Source organism: Odocoileus virginianus, chromosome 34 (genome assembly GCF_023699985.2).
Source record: "Odocoileus virginianus isolate 20LAN1187 ecotype Illinois chromosome 34, Ovbor_1.2, whole genome shotgun sequence".
In the NCBI taxonomy this organism is placed as follows: Eukaryota; Metazoa; Chordata; class Mammalia; order Artiodactyla; family Cervidae; genus Odocoileus; species Odocoileus virginianus.
The window spans coordinates 12,517,350-12,536,377 of NC_069707.1; the positions used below are offsets into that span (position 1 = coordinate 12,517,350).

At 40.9% G+C, this 19,028-nt stretch overlaps 1 protein-coding gene across 2 annotated transcripts in view; it reads left to right on the plus strand.

Annotated features, from left to right (window-relative positions):
- IPCEF1 (interaction protein for cytohesin exchange factors 1) overlaps window positions 1-19,028 on the plus strand; it is a 161,966-nt gene that overhangs the window by 81,837 nt on the left and 61,101 nt on the right. The window contains exons 4-5 of one of the 2 annotated variants that reach the window (XM_070461400.1): window positions 2,751-2,790; window positions 3,407-3,576. In XM_070461400.1, the coding sequence (XP_070317501.1) occupies window positions 2,751-2,790; window positions 3,407-3,576 (210 nt within the window). Of the gene's footprint in view, window positions 1-2,750; window positions 2,791-2,841; window positions 3,050-3,406; window positions 3,577-19,028 lie in introns of those variants that run through there. The other variant, XM_020878005.2, reaches the window with a different exon arrangement.

Consider the following 19,028-nt stretch of genomic DNA (forward strand, 5'->3'; position numbering starts at 1 on the left):
TGGGGGAAAGTTTGAACACTTATACAGATTTTATGATCATTTGCCCTAGGAAAAGTTCTGTCTGAGGTGTAGGGCTGACTCAATGACTAAACTCCTTGCCCTCCTTTTTTAAAAAAAAGTCTGAATAAGGTCCTCTCAGTTTTGGGTGCTCCCCCTGCTCGAGGTATTGTCCAGCCTAGAGCCCCACTTCTCATTAGTCCAGAGGCAAGAATCTAGCATAGACCGAGGCCTGTTTTGGGGCCAGGTTGAGACACAGCGTGCAGTTTGATAGAGGGTTTTCTCTAGAAGCAGCCATCAGCTTGTATGGTGGAATTGGAAAGACCTTGTCAAACTGTGCTGTGCTGAGTCTCTTGAGTTCTGTTAGACTCTTTGCGACCCCATGGACTATAGCCCACTAGGCGCTTCTGTCCATGTGATTTTCTAGGCAAGAATACTGGAGCGAGTTGCCATTTTCTCCTCCAGGGGACCTTCCCAACCCAGGGACTGAACCGATGTCTCTTATGTCTCGTCTCCCGCATTGGTGACAAGAGATGCCTTTATCACTAGCATCACCTGTTAAGCCTAGGAGCCCATAATTGATGGATGGAGGAGATTCGCTTGCTCCCAGTCAGGAGGGATAGGGATGGAACATGGACTGCCTCCCTTCACGGATCCTGCAGCCTCCTCTCCTACTTTCTCTTCTTTTCTAAGCCGTTCTTTTTGTATAAGCTAATGTGATTGACCTTGTTCAGATGGGCCAGAATGGTCTAGGACTGCCTCTGCCTACAATTCCCTTTTCTTCCTACTCCCCTGTGGTTCTTAATTTGTCTCGAGAGCTTCCTGGGGTCTCCTGGACCCCAGATTCTCTTAAATTGTTCCCACTGTCTAAAGTGACTTAGTTTCTTCTTTTTTAGTCCTGGCTCTCAGTTAAGTTCTAGCTATCCAAATAATATACATTATCCAAACAATATATTTGGGCTAAAATATTTTGTTAATGGGCTTTGCTGAACTCAGATAATTGCATATAGAAAAACCCCCAGGAGAAAGAACATTTGAGAGAATAGAGGGAATTTTAGACCAGGATGCAGGTCAGTGTGGGAGATTATCTTATGAAGTGGAAATGACTAGAACTTGCTAAAAAATGCCTAAATTTTAGTTGCCTGTCTTGACTCTAACATGTCTTCTCTTGCCTAAAATTTAGGGCAGTTATTGCCTTTGTCATGTTCATTTTTCAAAAGGATGATTTATTTCTTCAGGGATAAAGTTTTATTCTAATATTTGTAAAATAAAAAGTCAGTATGAGGCTTCTCAGGAAATATAGTTTAAAGCACTTTAACTTCATCACTGAAGTTAAATATTGAGAGAAATATATATGAGAGAAATATAAATCCTACCTATCCTAAAACTTATTAGGAAATTTTTTGTTATTAGAAATGAAGTATTTGTTTATATCTATAATCATATAATATTATAGTGCATACATACAGAATTTTTAGTTTTTAGTGCAATTTTGTATACAGTCATATTAAATACTTACTAGACTTATGGGATTGGAATTATAAATATCTTGATTTTACAAATGAAGGAAGTTGGTTTTGAGTGCTAAACTGACTATTCCCTGGGTAACACAGCTACTAATTATAACAACTGTAAGTTGATTTCAGGTCTCTGAATTTAAAAATCCCATCTTATTTCCACTCGGTCATATTCCCTCTTCAAACATATAATAGAACCATTGTAATTATTAGAGCAATAGTTAGATGCAGAGGATATTAGCCAGGTGCATCTAGAATAACTTTATAAGATCTTGTAATAGGATTACATCCCAATTTTTAGAACTCCTCTTCGATTATATACATTTTTTTTTTCAAATTCTCCACTCAAAAGATTATGTCATTTAACCCTGACTGAATTCAGGTTAGATATCATGGAGGAAAAATAATCACACACACACAGAGCCAGTTGAAAGCATTTTTTTTTCTATTTTTGTTTATAGTCTGATGATTTTACATGAATTGTTTAAAATGTACTGTGAAAAATGTGTGTTTCAGATATAGCATCTTTTTTTTTCTAATTTAAATCTTAGAAGAGCTAGTATAAAGTAGAAATAGGTAATTAATTTATCTTCCATAAGACAATATATGAATTAAACCTGGCTGCAAATCAGAATCTCCCAGTAAGGAGGGTTGATAGGTACTTATACCTCACGAAAAGAGGTTGTGGAACTTCTTTTTTTGGGATGTTTAATTCATGTGGTTTACATGCAACCCCGTGGAGGTAGCAGGACCATGAATTTAGTAGTCTGATGTAAACCTGTAGTTGTGTGAGATTGTAATGGTTGGCTTCCAGGTTTATTTAAATAATTGCTGCTCTTTAGAAATCTCACAAAATGAAGTATGCTATAAGTTTTTCTTCTCTCACAAAAAATAAAAGGGGAGATATTTTTATTATTTTTAAGAACTTGAGTGAACACTATCCTGTCATAACTAAAGTGGTAGTGAGAAAGGTGACTGTGGGTGGAAACAGGAAACATTAGTGATAAATGCTGTGTTAAGTCTTTTTTTCAGGTGCAGCTAGATGTCTATTGATTCTAATTAGCACATTTTGTGCCTCAGCTAGTAAGCGCCCCTTTAGCTCTGCTTGGAGAGTTTTTTTTTTTTTTTAGCTTCCATCCTGCTCATAAACACTGCCACCTCCTCCCTCCTTCTCTCTTTACAAATGTTACAACACAATCAGAAATTTCCTCTTTTCTCTCCTTCCTGCATTTCCAGCAGGTTCCCTTGCGTCAGAAGCAGAGAAAGAAAACTCAAGGTAATTAGATCTTTTGTTTCTTTATCCCCTATTTGTGTGTGTGTGAGTGTCGTGTTCTCCTGGATGTCTTCTTTGGGATCCGATTTTTGTCTGTCTTAATGCTAATACCAGGACGTGGATGGCAGATTAATGTGGGGTTCTTGTTTTTGGATCGATTTTAAGAAATGATGGCTTGCTGTTCATTTGGATTAATCCCCCGTGGCATGTCAATAGAGCTTACAAAGACTGGCACTGAGTCGGCAAGTGGCTGTGTTTCTAGGTGGGCATTAACCCTTTTCCATCTCTTGCATAACTACTGCTATTATTGTTGAAACAAGCTGGTTAGTGCAGTGATGTGCCTGCCAGAATCATGATTTTCATATTTTCAATTTACTCGATTGAAGAATGTTCTTAGACTTACACCTGCTTGTGTCTCACTGTTTCTTTGATCGTGTCCCTTCTAAGCACCAAATGAATGTTTAAAAATAAAATCGATACTTTATGTTTCACATTCACTTTGCATAAATCTTGGTACAAAAATCCAACTTCCTGAAGGTAAACAGCGTACAGTTCCCTTTCACTCTGTCTTATAAATCAGGATACGACGTTACCTACTTTTTCATGTACTCGTTTGCAGGTTTCTTCAGCATGAGTCGAAGGAGGATATCGTGTAAAGACCTGGGACATGCTGACTGCCAAGGGTGGCTCTATAAGAAAAAGGAGAAAGGAACTTTCCTAGGCAACAAATGGAAAAAGTTCTGGGTGGTCCTGAAGGGATCGTCACTGTACTGGTACGGCAATCAGCTGGTGAGTCCACTGTCTTCCTCCTCTTCCCTCTTCAACAAAGGGTGGGTCAGAGATCATGATGGAGCAGGTGGTCCCTATGGGAAAGATCATTTCAAGTTCTGGGACTTGGAATAGAGCAAATAAACCAATAAGCTCTAGAAACTGCTTCTGTGGATATGTAGGTTTTTCTGTTGTACTTGGAGGAGAAAACCATCGGGCTTGACTGATCTTTGGTTGGAGAGGAGCATCCCGATGTATACCTGTCTTGAAGGAGGATTTCAGGGCCTGTTAATGTTACTCTTCCATGAGAGATGCTAATCATTTCAGGATTTTCATGGACAACATGTGCTATGGACGCTTGACTTTGCTAAGATCTCTACTAAAAAAAGGGTCTCAACTTTAAGAAAAGTTGAGGGTATAAACTGATTCTGTCCACCGAAGCTGTTTCCATTTCTCCTCCTTCATTATTTTCTTTTCCTCTGACCTTCTCTGTTGGGAGGTGTGTGTGTGCAGGGGTTGGTTTTGGAAACTCTAACCTGCATGCCGACATTGTGTTGGTGACTGTCATCTCTTGTTTTTTGGCATGTACACTGATGGCTTTAAACTAATGATCCTTGGACAAGTCTTGATAAGAAAGTTGCCTAATTTATCCTGTAACAGGCAGTGTACTTTTGAGATCTGTTTTGCAGGCGAGTTTTCTGTTGGAAAGGGCTGGAAATAAAGTTATTGTTAAAATGTGTGATGATCAAAATTTTAAAAAAATGTGTGCTGGTCTTTCCTGGCTTGAGGCATCCTGAAAACAATGATGTTGTTGAATATTGACCAGAGATCTTTCAAAAAAGAACCCTCTCCACTAACCCCAAGTAGCCAATTGCTGATCTCAGGAGAGCTTGTTTCCCATTTCTGTCGAGTGAAGGTCAGCAGTGGATGTCCTTTAATCTATTAAGGAGAAATCATTTAAAAATTGACCACAAGCCAGAACAGTTCTTTTTATGTGACGCCATTCTTTTAAAGCGTCTTGTGTATGCCCATCTCTCGAGCAACAGAGCTTTAGGGCAAATAACCTTATAAGTGTTAAATAAGTGCCCTGTGTAGTTTGAAGGTGAAATTTTCAGCTGAGAAATTTACATTTACTGGCCACTGATCGAAAACTTGTGTATCCACGTGACCCAAGGCACCTGTCCTGTAAGGATCTGGTTAAACTGGACTCAGATCCAACCCCAGTGCCCTGGAATCAGCTCCCTCTCTTGTGCCTCTCTCTGTATGCCCCCCCACCCTGTCTCCTGCTCCCAAGTTTATTGCTTTGGTTTCACCCAAAACCTGGTACAACATTGGTCACTGCGTTTTACAAAAATATATATTTTTGAGTTTTAGCAATTTTATCAAAGATTTGGGAGGTTCACCAGTAAGAACCAGAACCTAAGTGCAGAACGTGTCGTCCTCCACTGTCTCCTTGATCTCTCTTGTTCTCCTCTCCTGGATACAGTCCCCATCTCATCTAGCATGGAATGGTTTTATTTCAATTAAGGCAACCTTGGGCTGGGCTCTCACCTTCTATCCTAAGGGTTTTTTTCCTAAATGAATACAGCTTCCTTCTTTTAATTTTTTTTAATGAGAAAGTTTAAGATTTGTTTACTATAAACTTTCAAATATGCAATACAGTATTATTTACTATAGTCACATTATTGTACATTACATCCCTATGATTTATTTACTTTATAACTAACAGTTTGTACTTTTACTATCTTCACCCCTTTTGCTCATCCCTCAGTCTCCACCTCGGACAGCCACCAACCTGTTATCTGTATCTCTGAGCTTGGGTTTGTTTCTTTCTCTTTTAAAGATTCTACATAAAAGTGAGTGCATACAGGATTCATCTTTGTCTAATTTATTTCACTTAGCATAGTGCCTTCAAGGTCCATCCATGTGGCAAGTGGCATTTCACAAGAAACAAAATTCACAAGAATTTCATTATTTTTATAGCTGAATGTGTGTGTGTGTTAGTGGTTCAGTTATGTGAGATTATTTGTGACCCCATGGACTGCAGTCGCCAGGCTCCTCTGTCCATGGGATTCTCCAGGCAAGAATACTGGAGTGCGTGGCCATTCCCTCCTCCACGGGATCTTCCTGACCCAGGGATTGAGCCCAAGTCTATTGCATTACAGGCAGATTCTTTATCATCTAAGCCACCAGGGAAGCCTGTCATAGCTGAATAATATTCTATTATTTACATATCTCAGTCAGTTGAGTTCAGTTGCTTAATTGTGTCCAACTCTTTGTGACCCCATTGACTGAAGCATGCTCACATCCTTTTAATCCACTCATCCATTGATGAACATTTGGATTGTTTCTGTATCTTGGCTATTGTAAATAATACAACTTCCTTCTTATGAAGTTTAATAAATTAGGGTTAATATAACTTTCTCCTCATTTATAATATTTTAGGCTTTTTCTTTTGGCTAGCTGTGGCAAGTTTTAGTCTGCATCTTTTATGAAATGAGATGGCTTACTAATTTACTTTTTAATAGCTCTTTGGGAATTTTCTGAGACTATTGGGAGCATTGGGTGCTGATGGAGCAGAGCACATCTGTGGGAAGTAAAAAAGCTCAGAAATAAGCCTGGCATTAATTTCCTCATTCAATCGCATTTTTCCTCAAATATGTTCTGGGTGCTGTTCCTATCTTCATAGAATTGAATCCCCTCTGAACCACACATAGTTATAGAGTTGGCTTATTTGGCCTCATCAGTTCATTTGGCTTATTTCTCTTAAGGGAGCAATGAATTACCTATTTTAGGCATTAGGAATCTCATGCTTCCATAGGGAACAGCACTGTTGATGGAGACTTGATGAAAAGGAGGAAAAGAAGGGACCATATAACCCCCTTGAGCGCCCCTGTCCTCAGTTGCTGCCATACAAACACAGAAAGCAACACTCAGGGAGCAAATCATGAATTTGAGTAGAAATAGATTAGCAACGTTGAATGGAGATAACTTATTGTTATCTGGCCAGAGAGTTATCCTATTCAGCTAGTGGTATATAACAGAACAACCCTTTCAGCTCCCTAATTCTATGCTTCTGTATTATAGAGGAGTCATCTCTACACACACACACACACACACACACACACACACACACATACACCCTGACATCTTAATTATATGTTTGTTTTGGGGAAAAAAGGCTACTCAGTGAATACTTAATTAAGAGTCATAGTCCTGCCATCCGTGTGAATATCAACTGTGAAGTAAGAGTCAGACAGATACCCTCAGGCTGAGAACATTTATTTACTTTAAGCCACTCCAGGAATTCAGACTCAGTAAAGTGGCTCCCAAGGCATCTATGCCGTATGAAGAGATTTCTTTTTCTTCTACCTTTCCTGTTCCCCGTTCTTTTTCATACGGTAACGAAACTGATAGTTTCATAGCCAGAGCCTCCTCTTATCAAAGGCCTGCCAAATGCCAAGGGAGATTCGAAGTACCTTTCCTACATGCTTTTTAAAAACTCCTCCAAAATACCCTCTGAAGTAGCAGCTGTCACCACGTTTTGAATGTTGGGAGAAGGCTGAGACTCAGGGAACTCACACACATTCTCCAGGTGATCCAAGTGCTAACGGGGTAAAGCAGATCCCCTTAAGCCCCTTAGACTTCTCAGCCCTAGGCTGTTGTCCTGTGCCAACCTGATTCCATGGGGAGACCAGGATAAGCTTGGTCCCATGTGGTTCCACCCCGCTATTGTCTGCCTTCAGTGGGGCTCAGAAAGAGCAACTCTAGAGGTGAAATGTGAGGCTGGGCTTCTGTGCAAGTCCAGCTGATGTCGTGGCATCCCTCTGCTTGTCGCTCTCGTTCCCTGACAACCTGAGGAGACAGCACTCTCACCTCTCTCAGGGTTTTGTTATTGACGTTACCTAGTAACCGACACATGGTGTACTTCCTTCTTCCATCACTCTTTGCTGCTTTAAAAAATGCTGCGCAGATTTTCTTGAGAAAGGTCAAGTCCAGACATTCATCTATCGCTTTTCACACCCCATCTTATGTGCATAGAATCTCATGCTGCACACAAGAATTTATGCCATGTTTTACAAAACCATATTCAAGTTGAACAGCCTTAAAAATCCAGGCTGTTTAAAATCCTGGATTGAAATCCATACAAGTGCTTTTCCTTGCCCCTAAAGTACAAGTTCATTTCCTGGCTCCTGATAATCTCCTGGCCTATATCTATCTTACTCTCCGCACCCTCTATATTGCCACCCAAGCTGCAACAGCAGAACTAATTTTAATTCTTTATTAATGGCATGTATGCCAGCTCTCTCTTTAAGCCTTTGCATATGCTGTTTATTGGCTCAGATAACTCTTTGTCTTCACCCCCTAAAGTCTTTCTCCCACTCAATCCCATCAAGCTTACTCCTCCTCCTAAGTCAGATTTTAGGTTGAATAGCTGATCCCCTTAATGTACTTACCTTTCCTCTGACCCAGATTAGGCCCCCTCTTCTATGCCCATGGCAGCCTATACTTAATACTTATTACACTTACCTTCCTCTTTTGTACATCTTGTTGTGTGTGTTTAGTCGCTCAGTCATGCCCAACTCCGTGTGACCCTGTGGACTGTAGCCTGCCAGGCTCCTCTGTTGATGGAATTCTCTAGGCAAGAAGGATGGAGTGGGTTGCCATGCCCTCCTCCAGGAGATCTCCCCGACCCAGGGATTAAAGCCTGGTCCCTCATATTGCAGTCGGATTCTTTACAGTCTGAACCACCAGGGAAGCCCGTACATCTTGTTGATCTTGCTGTTTTCCATAACTGACAATAATCTCTGTAGAGCAAGATTGAGTATATCTTTAGCACCTTAGGCAGTGTCTGACACCTAACAGGCACTCATGTTGTATTTGTTGGTTTTATAAATAAACAAGATTTAGGAATCACCAGCATTTACCTTACCTGTGGGGGTTTTGAGAAATGGGCTGGTGAGGAAAGGTGGCTTTTGATGGAAAATAATTTTCCAGTAAAATTACCTCTATTAAAAATAAAATAGTCATACCAAGTCAAGTCTGTTCTTAAAAATACAGGACAAGATCCAATTTGAGTTTTGCTAGAAGGGTTCCATGGTCCCAAATAGGTCCCACACAGCTGCTTGCTCCCATTTTACTAACATCTTCCTAGAGTTTATTTTATTAGATTCTTTCTAACTGTGGCCTCTGGCTGAAAACAAGGGTTTGTTGATCCAGATCACCAGGTTGGGGCAGAAATGTTGAAAGAGAGAAGGAAGCCTTCCCAGGGAGTCCCCTCCACCTGGATTCCAGGCACATCTGAAGACTGATGTTTGGGATCAGTGTCTTCTCTCTGGAGGAGGAGAGACAAAGTTTTGAATGATTGTTTTCTTTCAGGCATGTTGCTATGACATAGTGACCGGATAGGTCCTTAAGATGTGATTACTCATTGGTGAAAAGTATCTTATATTTTTTTCAGCTTTTAGATTTCCCCTTTTGCTATAACTTATTTTTCTTTTCTAAGAATTCTTCATTAAAAGTTTGCATAGTTCCTTGAGAAATATGTTGTGGATTTTATTTATACCCAAGACTGATCATGTGGTGAAAGTGAAGTCGCTCAGTCGTGCCTGACTCTTTGCGACCCCATAGACTGTAGCCTACCAGGCTTCTCTGTCCATGGGATTTTCCAGGCAAGAGTACTGGAGTGGGTTGCCACTTCCTTCTCCAGAGGATCTTCCCGACCCTGGGATTGAACCCGGGTCTCCTGCATTGTAGGCAGACACTTTACCATCTGAGCCACCAGGGAAGCCTGATCATATGGTAAATATTATATATATTATTTTGTTATATAATCCACTTAAAATCAGTGAGGTTCTTAAACGTTTCTACTCACTGAGCATTTAATCATCTTGGTGGTGTATCTTCTTACTTTATCTAAAGGCATATGTGAGCTATCAAAATTCATCAACGGAACATAAAATTAGGCTAGTACAAAACTTGGAGGCATTGCCTAAACAATTTAGGCTTTAATTACAAAGCACAGTTTAAAATTAATTATAGATAACAGATATTAAAATTCTCTTTCTAAATGAGCCAAACATGAAAAGTTTATCATCTATCCTTCCATTCATCCACCTACCCACCCATTTACATATCCTCCCATCAGTATTTATTGAGGACTTAAAAATAATTTGGACTAACTAGTAGATGTAGATGTTATAAATGTAGAATTAGAAATAAATGAGAGACTGTGATTCTTCACTGTATTAAGAGCTTACAGACTTGTGGACACAGAGACCTGTGTAAATGACATGATCAAGGAAAAATTGGTGAAGAATATGGCTCTGAGAGTGACCAATATAGATGAATTCTATAACATTCGGGGTAAAGAGAAATATTTTGGGTTGAATGTGGGAGAGTTCTGCCAAGCAACTTTTATTCCTGGAAGATTCTTTTCCCTTTCTGTCTAGGAAGGTGTGTTTTTCCTTATCTCATCGTTTTCCAAGGCTATGTGATTTCCTTGGTCAAAGAGGCCAGCCTTCTTTACTGGGTAAACACAATTTTCACCGACAAAAAAAGGATTATTCCTGTGGATTGCAGTGAATTTAGAAAGTCTTCATGGAGAAGACTTTCTTAAGATCAGCCTTGGAAGACAGTTTTTATTATTTTTTATTTTTTAAGGACAGAGGGTAAGAGGGTGGGCATTCCAGTCCGGGGACTAATGTGAACAAAGGAAGGAAAATATAAATGAACTGCGCCAACCCATTGTGTTAGGCATTATACTGAATTCTCATAAACCTCGGCAAGACAGAGTTTATTATTCCCATTTTTCAAGGTGGTTATTGCAGCTCAGGGAATTTAAGTAACTTGCTCAAACCTGGTTAAGGAGTAAGTGGCAGGACTGGAATTCGGAACAAGATCTACCGGTACTAAAGTCAGGCTACATGACCTCCCGTTTAGAGGTGAGCGAGGATCAGTGACATGCACACGCTAGGAATGTGGATTTGGTCAGTAGGCAGTAGGGAGCCACTGCAGATTCTTGAGTCTGAAGATGACCTCATGAAATTGGCATGTGAACATACCTTCCGAACAGTAATATAGGGGCTATGCGCTGTGCTGTGCCCAGTCGCTTCAGTCGTGTCTGACTCTGTGACCTATGGACTGTAGCCCGCCAGGCTCCTCTGTCCATGGGATTCTCCAGTCAGGAATACTGGAGTGGGTTGCTATGCCCTCCTCCAGGGGATCTTCCCCACCCAGGAATCGAGCCCATACCTCTGGCATCTCTTGCATTGTAGGCCATTTCTTTACCCACTTAGCTACCTGGGAAGCCCATTAACACATTCAGTTAAGTTCAGTTCAGTTGCTCAGTCATGTCCGACTCTTTGCGACCCCATGAATCACAGCACGCCAGGCCTCCCTGTCCATCACCAGCTCCCAGAGTTGACTCAAACTCATGTCCATCGAGTTGGTGATGCCATCCAGCCATCTCATCCTGTCGTCCCCCTCTCTGCCTGCCCCCAATCCCTCCCAGCATCAGGGTCTTTTCCAATGAGTCGGCTCTTTGCATGAGGTAGCCAAAGTACTGGAGTTTCAGCTTCAACATCAGTCCTTGCAATGAACACCCAGGACTGATCTCCTTTAGGATGGACTGGTTGGATTTCCTTGCAGTCCAAGAGACTCTCAAGAGTCTTCTCCAACACCACAGTTCAAAAGCATCAATTCGTTGGTGCTCAGCCTTCTTTATAGTCCAACTCTCACATCCATACATGACTACTGGAAAAACCATAGCCTTGACTAGACGGACCTTTGTTGGCAAAGTAATGTCTCTGCTTTTTAATATGCTGTCTATGTTGGTCATAACTTTCCTTCCAAGGAGTAAGCATCTTTTAATTTCATGGCTGCAATCACCATCTGCAGTGATTTTGGAGCCTCCAAAATAAAGTCTGACACTGTTTCCACTGTTTCCCCGTCTATTTCCCATGTAGTGATGGGACCGAATGCCATGATCTTAGTTTTCTGAATGTTGAGCTTTAAGACAACTTTTGCATTCTCCTCTTTCACTTTCATCAAGAGGCTCTTTAGTTCCTCTTCACTTTCTGCCATAAGGGTGGTGTCATCTGCATATCTGAGGTTATTGATATTTCTCCTAGCAATCTTGATTCCAGCTTCTGCTTCTTCCAGCCTAGCATTTCTCATGATGTACTCTGCATATAAGTTAAATTAGCATGGTGACAATATACAGCCTTGACGTACTCCTTTTCCTATTTGGAACCAGTCTATTGTTCCATGTCCAGTTCTAACTGTTGCTTCCTGACCTGCATATAGGTTTCTCAAGAGGCAGGTCAGGTGGTCTGGTATTCCCATCTCTTTCAGAATTTTCCACAGTTTATTGTGATCCACACAGTCAAAGGCTTTGGCATAGTCAATAAAGCAGAAATAGATGTTTTTCTGGAATTCTCTTGCTTTTCCCATGATCCAGAGGATGTTGGTAATTTGATCTCTGGTTCCTCTGCTTTTCCTAAAACCAGCTTGAACATCTGGAAGTTCGTGGTTCACGTATTGCTGAAGCCTGGCTTGGAGAATTTTGCTTATTACTTTACTAGCCTGTGAGATGAGGGCAATTGTGCAGTAATTTGAGTATTCTTGGGCATTGCCTTTCTTTGAGATTGGAATGAAAACTTTCCTCTTCCAGTCCTGTGGGCACTGCTAAGTTTTCCAAATTTGCTTACATAATGAGTGCAGCACTTTCACAGCATCATCTTTTAGGATTTAAAATAGCTCAACTGGAATTCCATCACCTCCACTAGCTTTGTTCGTAGTGATACTTTCTAAGGCCCACTTGACCTCACATTCCAGGATGTCTGGCTCTAGGTGAGTGGTCACACCATCGTGATTATCTGGGCTGTGAAGATCTTTGTTGTACAGTTCTTCTGTGTATTCTTGCCACCTCTTCTTAATATCTTCTGCTTCTGTTAGGTCCATACCATTTCTGTCCTTTATCGAACCCATCTTTGCATGAAATGTTCCCTTGATATCTCTAATTTTCTTGAAGAGATCTCTAGTCTTTCCCATTCTGTTATTTTCCTCTATTTCTTTGCATTGATCACTGAGGAAGGCTTTCTTATCTCTCCTTGCTATTCTTTGGAACTCTGCATTCAAATGGGAATCTCTTCCCTTTTCTCCTTTGCTTTTCACTTTTCTTCTTTTCTCAGTTATTTGTAAGGGCTTCTCAGACAGCCATTTTGCTTTTTTTGCATTTCTTTGCCATGGGAATGGTCTTATCTCTGTCTCCTGTACAATGTCACAAACCTCCATCCATAGTTCATCAGGCACTCTGTCTATCAGGTCTAGTCCCTTAAATCTATTTCTCACTTCCACTATATAGTCATAAGGGATTTGATTTAGGTCATACCTGAATGGTCTAGTGGTTTTCCCTACTTTCTTCAATTTAAGTCTGAATTTGGCAATAAGGAGTTCATGGTCTGAGCCACAGTCAGCTCCCGGTCTTGTTTTTGCTGACTGTGTAGAGCTTCTCCATCTTTGGCTGCAAAGAATATAATCAATCTGATTTCAGTGTTGACCATCTGGTGATGTCTGTGTGTAGAGTCTTCTCTTGTGTTGTTGGAAGAGGGTGTTTGCTATGACCAGTGCGTTCTCTTGGCAAAACTCTATTAGCCTTTGCCCTGCTTCATTCCATACTCCAAGTGCAAATTTGCCTGTTACTCCAGGTGTTTCTTGACTTCCTACTTTTGCTTTCCAGTCCCCTATAATGAAAAGGACATCTTTTTTGAGTGTTAGTTCTAAAAGGTCTTCATAGAACCATTCAACTTCAGCTTCTTAAGTGTTACTGGTTGGGGCATAGGCTTGGATTACCGTGATATTGAAAGGTTTGCCTTGGAAATGAACAGAGATCATTCTGTCATTTTTGAGATTGCATCCAAGTACTGCATTTCAGGCTCTTTTGTTGACCATGATGGCTACTCCATTTCTTCTAAGGGATTCCCGCCCACAGTAGTAGATATAATGGTCATCTGAATTAAATTCACCCATTCCAGTCCGTCTTAGTTCACTGATTCCTAGAATGTCGATGTTCACTCTTGCCTTCTGCTGTTTGACCACTTCCAATTTGCCTTGATTCATGGACCTAACATTCCAGGTTCCTATGCAACACTGCTCTTTACAGCATCAGACCTTGCTTCTATCACCAGTCCCATCCACAACTGGGTATTGTTTTTGCTTTGGCTCCATCCCTTCTTTCTGGAGTTATTTCTCCACTGATCTCCATTAGCATATTGGGCACCTACCGACCTGGAGAGTTCCTCTTTCAGTATCCTATCATTTTGCCTTTTCATACTGTTCATGGGGTTCTCGAGGCAAGAATATTGAAGTGTTTTGCCATTCCCTTCTCCAGTGGACCACATTCTGTCAGACCTCTCCACCATGACCCTTCCGTCTTGGGTGGTTCCACACAGCAAACAAACAAATGAACGTACCTCCCCAAACAAGGTCACCTCTATTCCCTGCCCTGCCCCACAGTAAAAAACATGAATATAGCAGTTCAGAATTCACCTTTATCTCCTACCTGCCCCATCAGTGGAAGTTTAAAGTTATGATATTTTTAGGCTTTCAAATTTTTGTATATAGAATATAAACTTGTATTAGATAACTGATTTTTTAAAAAAATTCAAGTAGCGACAGAAGCAATAACTTTAAACTAACACCTTCTACATTTTTTTTTATTACTGTTCAACTTGCAAAATTTTGCAAATTTAGCAAAAAGCAAAATTTTCATGGTGTTTACCTTGAATCTTATTGCTTTACAACTGTGGCATACCCTCCATTAAAAATAAAAAGATGAAGCAGTCAATCCAGTGATTAATTTAACATGGCTTTCATTGGGAAAAGGGGGGAGGGGGAAGAGGGGGTCATGACGAAGAGGAGACCAATAGACAAAAAAGGTCAATTAAACATACAATGGTTTTCTTAAAAAAAAAGAAGAAGAAGAAGAAAATGTTATTTTCAACAAAAGGGGAAAAAAGCATTGAAAGCCCTTGAGTCAAGCCATAGCGAAAACCATATTCTATTTTAAGTAGCTTTTCTTTTTTTTCCCTCTTTTTTTTCCCTTTTTTAAAAATAACATCTCTCCCCAAACCATCATCAATTTTAATCTTCCCCAGACTGGGCTTCATCTTCAGTCTGGGGAAGATGATATGGGGGCTATATTGGAGTAATATAGGGGCTCTGGTGATATAGTGCCAATATCAGATGATATATATAGCTTATAGGATGATATAGGGGCAATATATAGAATTATATATATATATATATCTCCTATAGGATGATATAGAGGCAATGGCAATATAGGGGCTATATTGGAGAATAAAGGAGCTTTCAGAGGGTCAGTTAGGAGATGGTGACAAAATACAGTTGTTGAAACATGAACTCCTAGACTGGAGGGGAAACTAAAAATTTAGGACACACTACACAATAAGTCGGAGGAGGCAGTGGCGCCCCACTCCAGTACTCTTGCCTGGAAAATCTCATGGATGGAGGAGCCTGGTGGGCTGCAGTCCATGGGGTCGCAAAGAGTCGGACACGACTGAGCGACTTCACTTTCACTTTTCACTTTCACGCATTGGAGAAGGAAATGGCAACCCACTCCAGTGTTCTTGCCTGGAGAATCCCGGGGATGGGGGAGCCTGGTGGGCTGCTGTCTATGGGGTCGCAGAGTCGGACACGACTAAGCGACTCAGCAGCAGCAGCAGACAATAAGAGGGGCTTCCCAGGTGGTGTGAGTCATATAGAGAGGTGAGTGAGTCGCTCAGTCGTGTCCGACTCTTTGCGACCCATGGGCTGTACAGTCCATGGAATTCTCCAGGCCAGAATCACTAGAGTGGGTAGCCTTTCCCTTCCCCAGGGGATCTTCCCAGCCCAGGGACTGAACCCAGGTCTCCTGCATTGCAGGTGGATTCTTTACCAGATAAGCCACAAGGGAAGCCCAGAAGTCATACAGAAGGGAAGCCAAGGGAAGTAGTAGAGAACCAGCCTGCCAATGTAGGAGATGTAAGGGATGTGGGTTTGATCCCTGGGTTGGAAAGATCACCTGGAGGAGGGCGTGGCAACCCACTCCAGTGTTCTTGCCTGGAGAATCCCATGGACAGAGGAGCCTGGAGGTTCCCTAAGGTCACAAAGAGTCTGACACAACCGAAGTGACTTAGCATGAATACACACAGTGAGTAAGGGAAAGGTATGTGGAGCACTTGATAAAGGACACAAAATACTTGAAGCTAAAACAAATCCAAGTTTTAGAGCATGGGGAGACTAGGAAAATAATATGAAAATTGAGGAAGTACAAGTCTGTTGGTAAAAATGTGAAGTTTCACTTAGACTCATTGTCAGTGACTTTTCTGGTTTATTTTAGTTTTGTACACTCTTTGTATAAAACTACTAGGAAACCCATGTCCTTTAGTAGTAAAGTAACCATTTACTGATGCCTTTTGTGCTGTAGCATCAGTGATTCAAGGGAGCCCAGGGACCCCTGGGCCTCATACAGAAAAAGGTGAATCACCAACTCTTTATTTCATAAACACTTTTGGTAAACTGGTGAGGTTTGTGTATTAATATAGGGTTTAATGGGCTTCCCTGATAGCTCAGTTGGTAAAAGAGTCTGCCGGCAATGCAGAATACCCCAGTTTGATTCCTGGGTTGGGGAAAGCCGCTGGAGAAGGGATGGGCTACCCACTCCAAGTGGAGTCGCTCAGTCGTGTCTGACTCTTCGTGACCCCATGGACTGTATCCTACCAGGCTTCTCCATCCATGGGATTTCCCAGGCAGGAATACTGGAGTGGGTTGCCATTTCCTTCTCCAGAGGATCTTCCCAACCCAGGGATTGAACCCAGGTCTCCCGCACTGTAGTCAGATGCTTTACCGTCTGAACCACCAGGGGAGTCACACTCCACTCCAGAATACCTATTATACAGACCTTGCAGTTCGTTGAGAATTCAACCTGCCAGCCCAAATGTGACTAACTTTCCCCCTCACTGCCTGAATGATTCCACGTGTCTGCAGGTTCAAGTGACCGTGACTATATCAGCTGTTTTCAGTATTCAGCTGTATATTCAGGTCATGTGAATTTTGGAAGATCTTAGGTTTGAAAGGGATTTTTCTTAGAATCAGTTTTATGAGAATCTCTACAGAAAAGACTAATACGGAATTTGGATTAAACTGAATATACCTTTGCAGAAAAGGTTACTTAAGAGCCTGAATTTCCCTTTTTATGAGAAAACTGCTCTGAAAGTTTCACTCAATATAGAGCACCTTTTTTTTTTTTTTCCACCATAAGAAAATAAGAAATGGGTTAATTCTCCCTTTGAAAGAGTTGTTGACGTTTTCTTAACTTTTATTAGTAATCACTTATTAGCATAGATTTTGGGGAAAATGTCTGAACAAGTTTAGCATAAGTTGAAAAAAAGTCTGTAGGAATTTATATTGCAATCAGAGCTTATTATATTCTTTTTTTCCTTTTCCCCAGTATAATGGGAACACCTGAAGGCATATTTTTTATCCCTCTGGTTTTAACTGTGTCTCTAGAGACTTCCCTGGCAGTCCAGTGATTAAGACTCCGGGCTTCCACTGCAGGGGGGCATGGGTTTGATCCCTGATCAGGCAACTAAGATCCCAGATGCTGCCTGGCATGCTGCAGTCCATGGGGTCTCAAAGAATCAGACATGACTGAGCAACAATGCTGCATGGGGCAACCAAAAAAAAAAAAAAAGTCAGTGATCAGCATTCAGAGTTATCCTCCTTGAATACTGGTGACCACCTTGGTCTTGGGATATCACTGAATGTATAGAGTAAATGACACACCCAGAAAGTGAAAAAAAAAAAAAAAAAAGCCAAAAAACAGAGAATTGCGTCCCTGGTGCCTAGAACCAGTAGGCACAGAATAGGCACCAATCATTTTTTAAAATACAATTACTTAATTATCACATTACATAATTGTCAATTATTTATATAAATCAATTAATCAAAGCATGTTGAACATCTGATTATTCCTGGAGTTCTACCAAAAGACCCTTTATGAATGATGGGCTTCTAATTTGATCTCTGTATTCATTGTTTTAGCCAACAACCAGCTTCTGAGAATATCCCAAACAAAATTCAAGTGTTTAACAGTGCTTCTTCAGTGAAGGCAATTCAAACCACTTAAGTAAAACAGATACACTTGTTGCCAACCGTGTTCTGGAATGTGTATGGGAAGGGAGAATGAGAAGGTGAAATGTGTGGACAGGTCCACATAGGGCATAAGATTTTTTAGCAGCTAAAAGTGAGTGGTTACCCGCAAGATGATGAATGAAAAGAGAAAATGGGACAGTTTAGGTACCACTTGAAAGCCTGAATTTAGGAATGACTGAAAATGTTTTGAATTCTTTTCCTTCCCTCTTTATAAATCAGGTCTGTGGAAAAGCTTTAAAATGGATGCTTGGTTTTGATTTAATGTATTTATTGTCTGTGATGCTATCACCGTGTCCTAAAATTTACTTTCCTTGGTAGGCCTCTGAACGCATTTCTAAAATAATGGTTCCCCACCCATAGCTTTATTTATTTATTAAAAATTTTATTGGAGTGTCGTTGCTTTATAATGTGCCAGTTTCTACTGTATAGGAAAGTGAAGCAACTAGAAGATATACTTGGGATTGACATATATATAGTATTGATTCTAGGATAAAATAGAAAACTAATGAGAACCTACTGTTTAGCACAGGGAACTCTATTCGACGCTCTGTGGAAACCGAAATGGGAAGGAAATCCAAAAAAAGAGCAGAGACCTTACACCCATAGCTTTATGACCAGGGCAGTCTGTAACTGAGGCAGGCTGTCCTTTATGACTGCTTGTTGCTAAATTCACACAGTGTGGGAACAGTTGCTGACGCTGCCAATATTATCTTCCTTTCAGTTCTTTCCAAACTTTGCCGAAGACGTTGTGAAGTACCAGGGCTGTGAAATATTTGACCTGTTGTCTTGATCTCAGGGCAGGTCCGTGATGTTTGGGCACTGCTGCTTTGAAGTAGGATCCCAGGGGTCAGGAAGTCGGTTGGGCTCTCAGAGGATAGTCCTCAGCTTGTGGAAGGGACTGGAACGCCCTCAGGAGATCAGCATTATTTGTCTCCTCTCCTCTGGTGGGCAGTGCCTAGTGCTTCTGCTGGTGTTTCCATCACCTTTCTCTGTTTTACTTCATCTTTTTTGGGTGGAATCCAGCTTCGTGCTTCTCAGAAATTTAAATAACTTTTAAAATGCCTTAAATAATTAAGAAGATGGTTTAAAATGTCAGACAGATATGGGGAGAAACAGAAAGAAATAAGTGAATTGAGATCATTTATTTAAATGAATTATGATCCCATGACCTTGATGCAGTCACTCCAAACATTTTGGTGTATGTGTTTCCAAACATTTTTCTATATTTTCCAAAAATACAGTTATACCAAGCATGA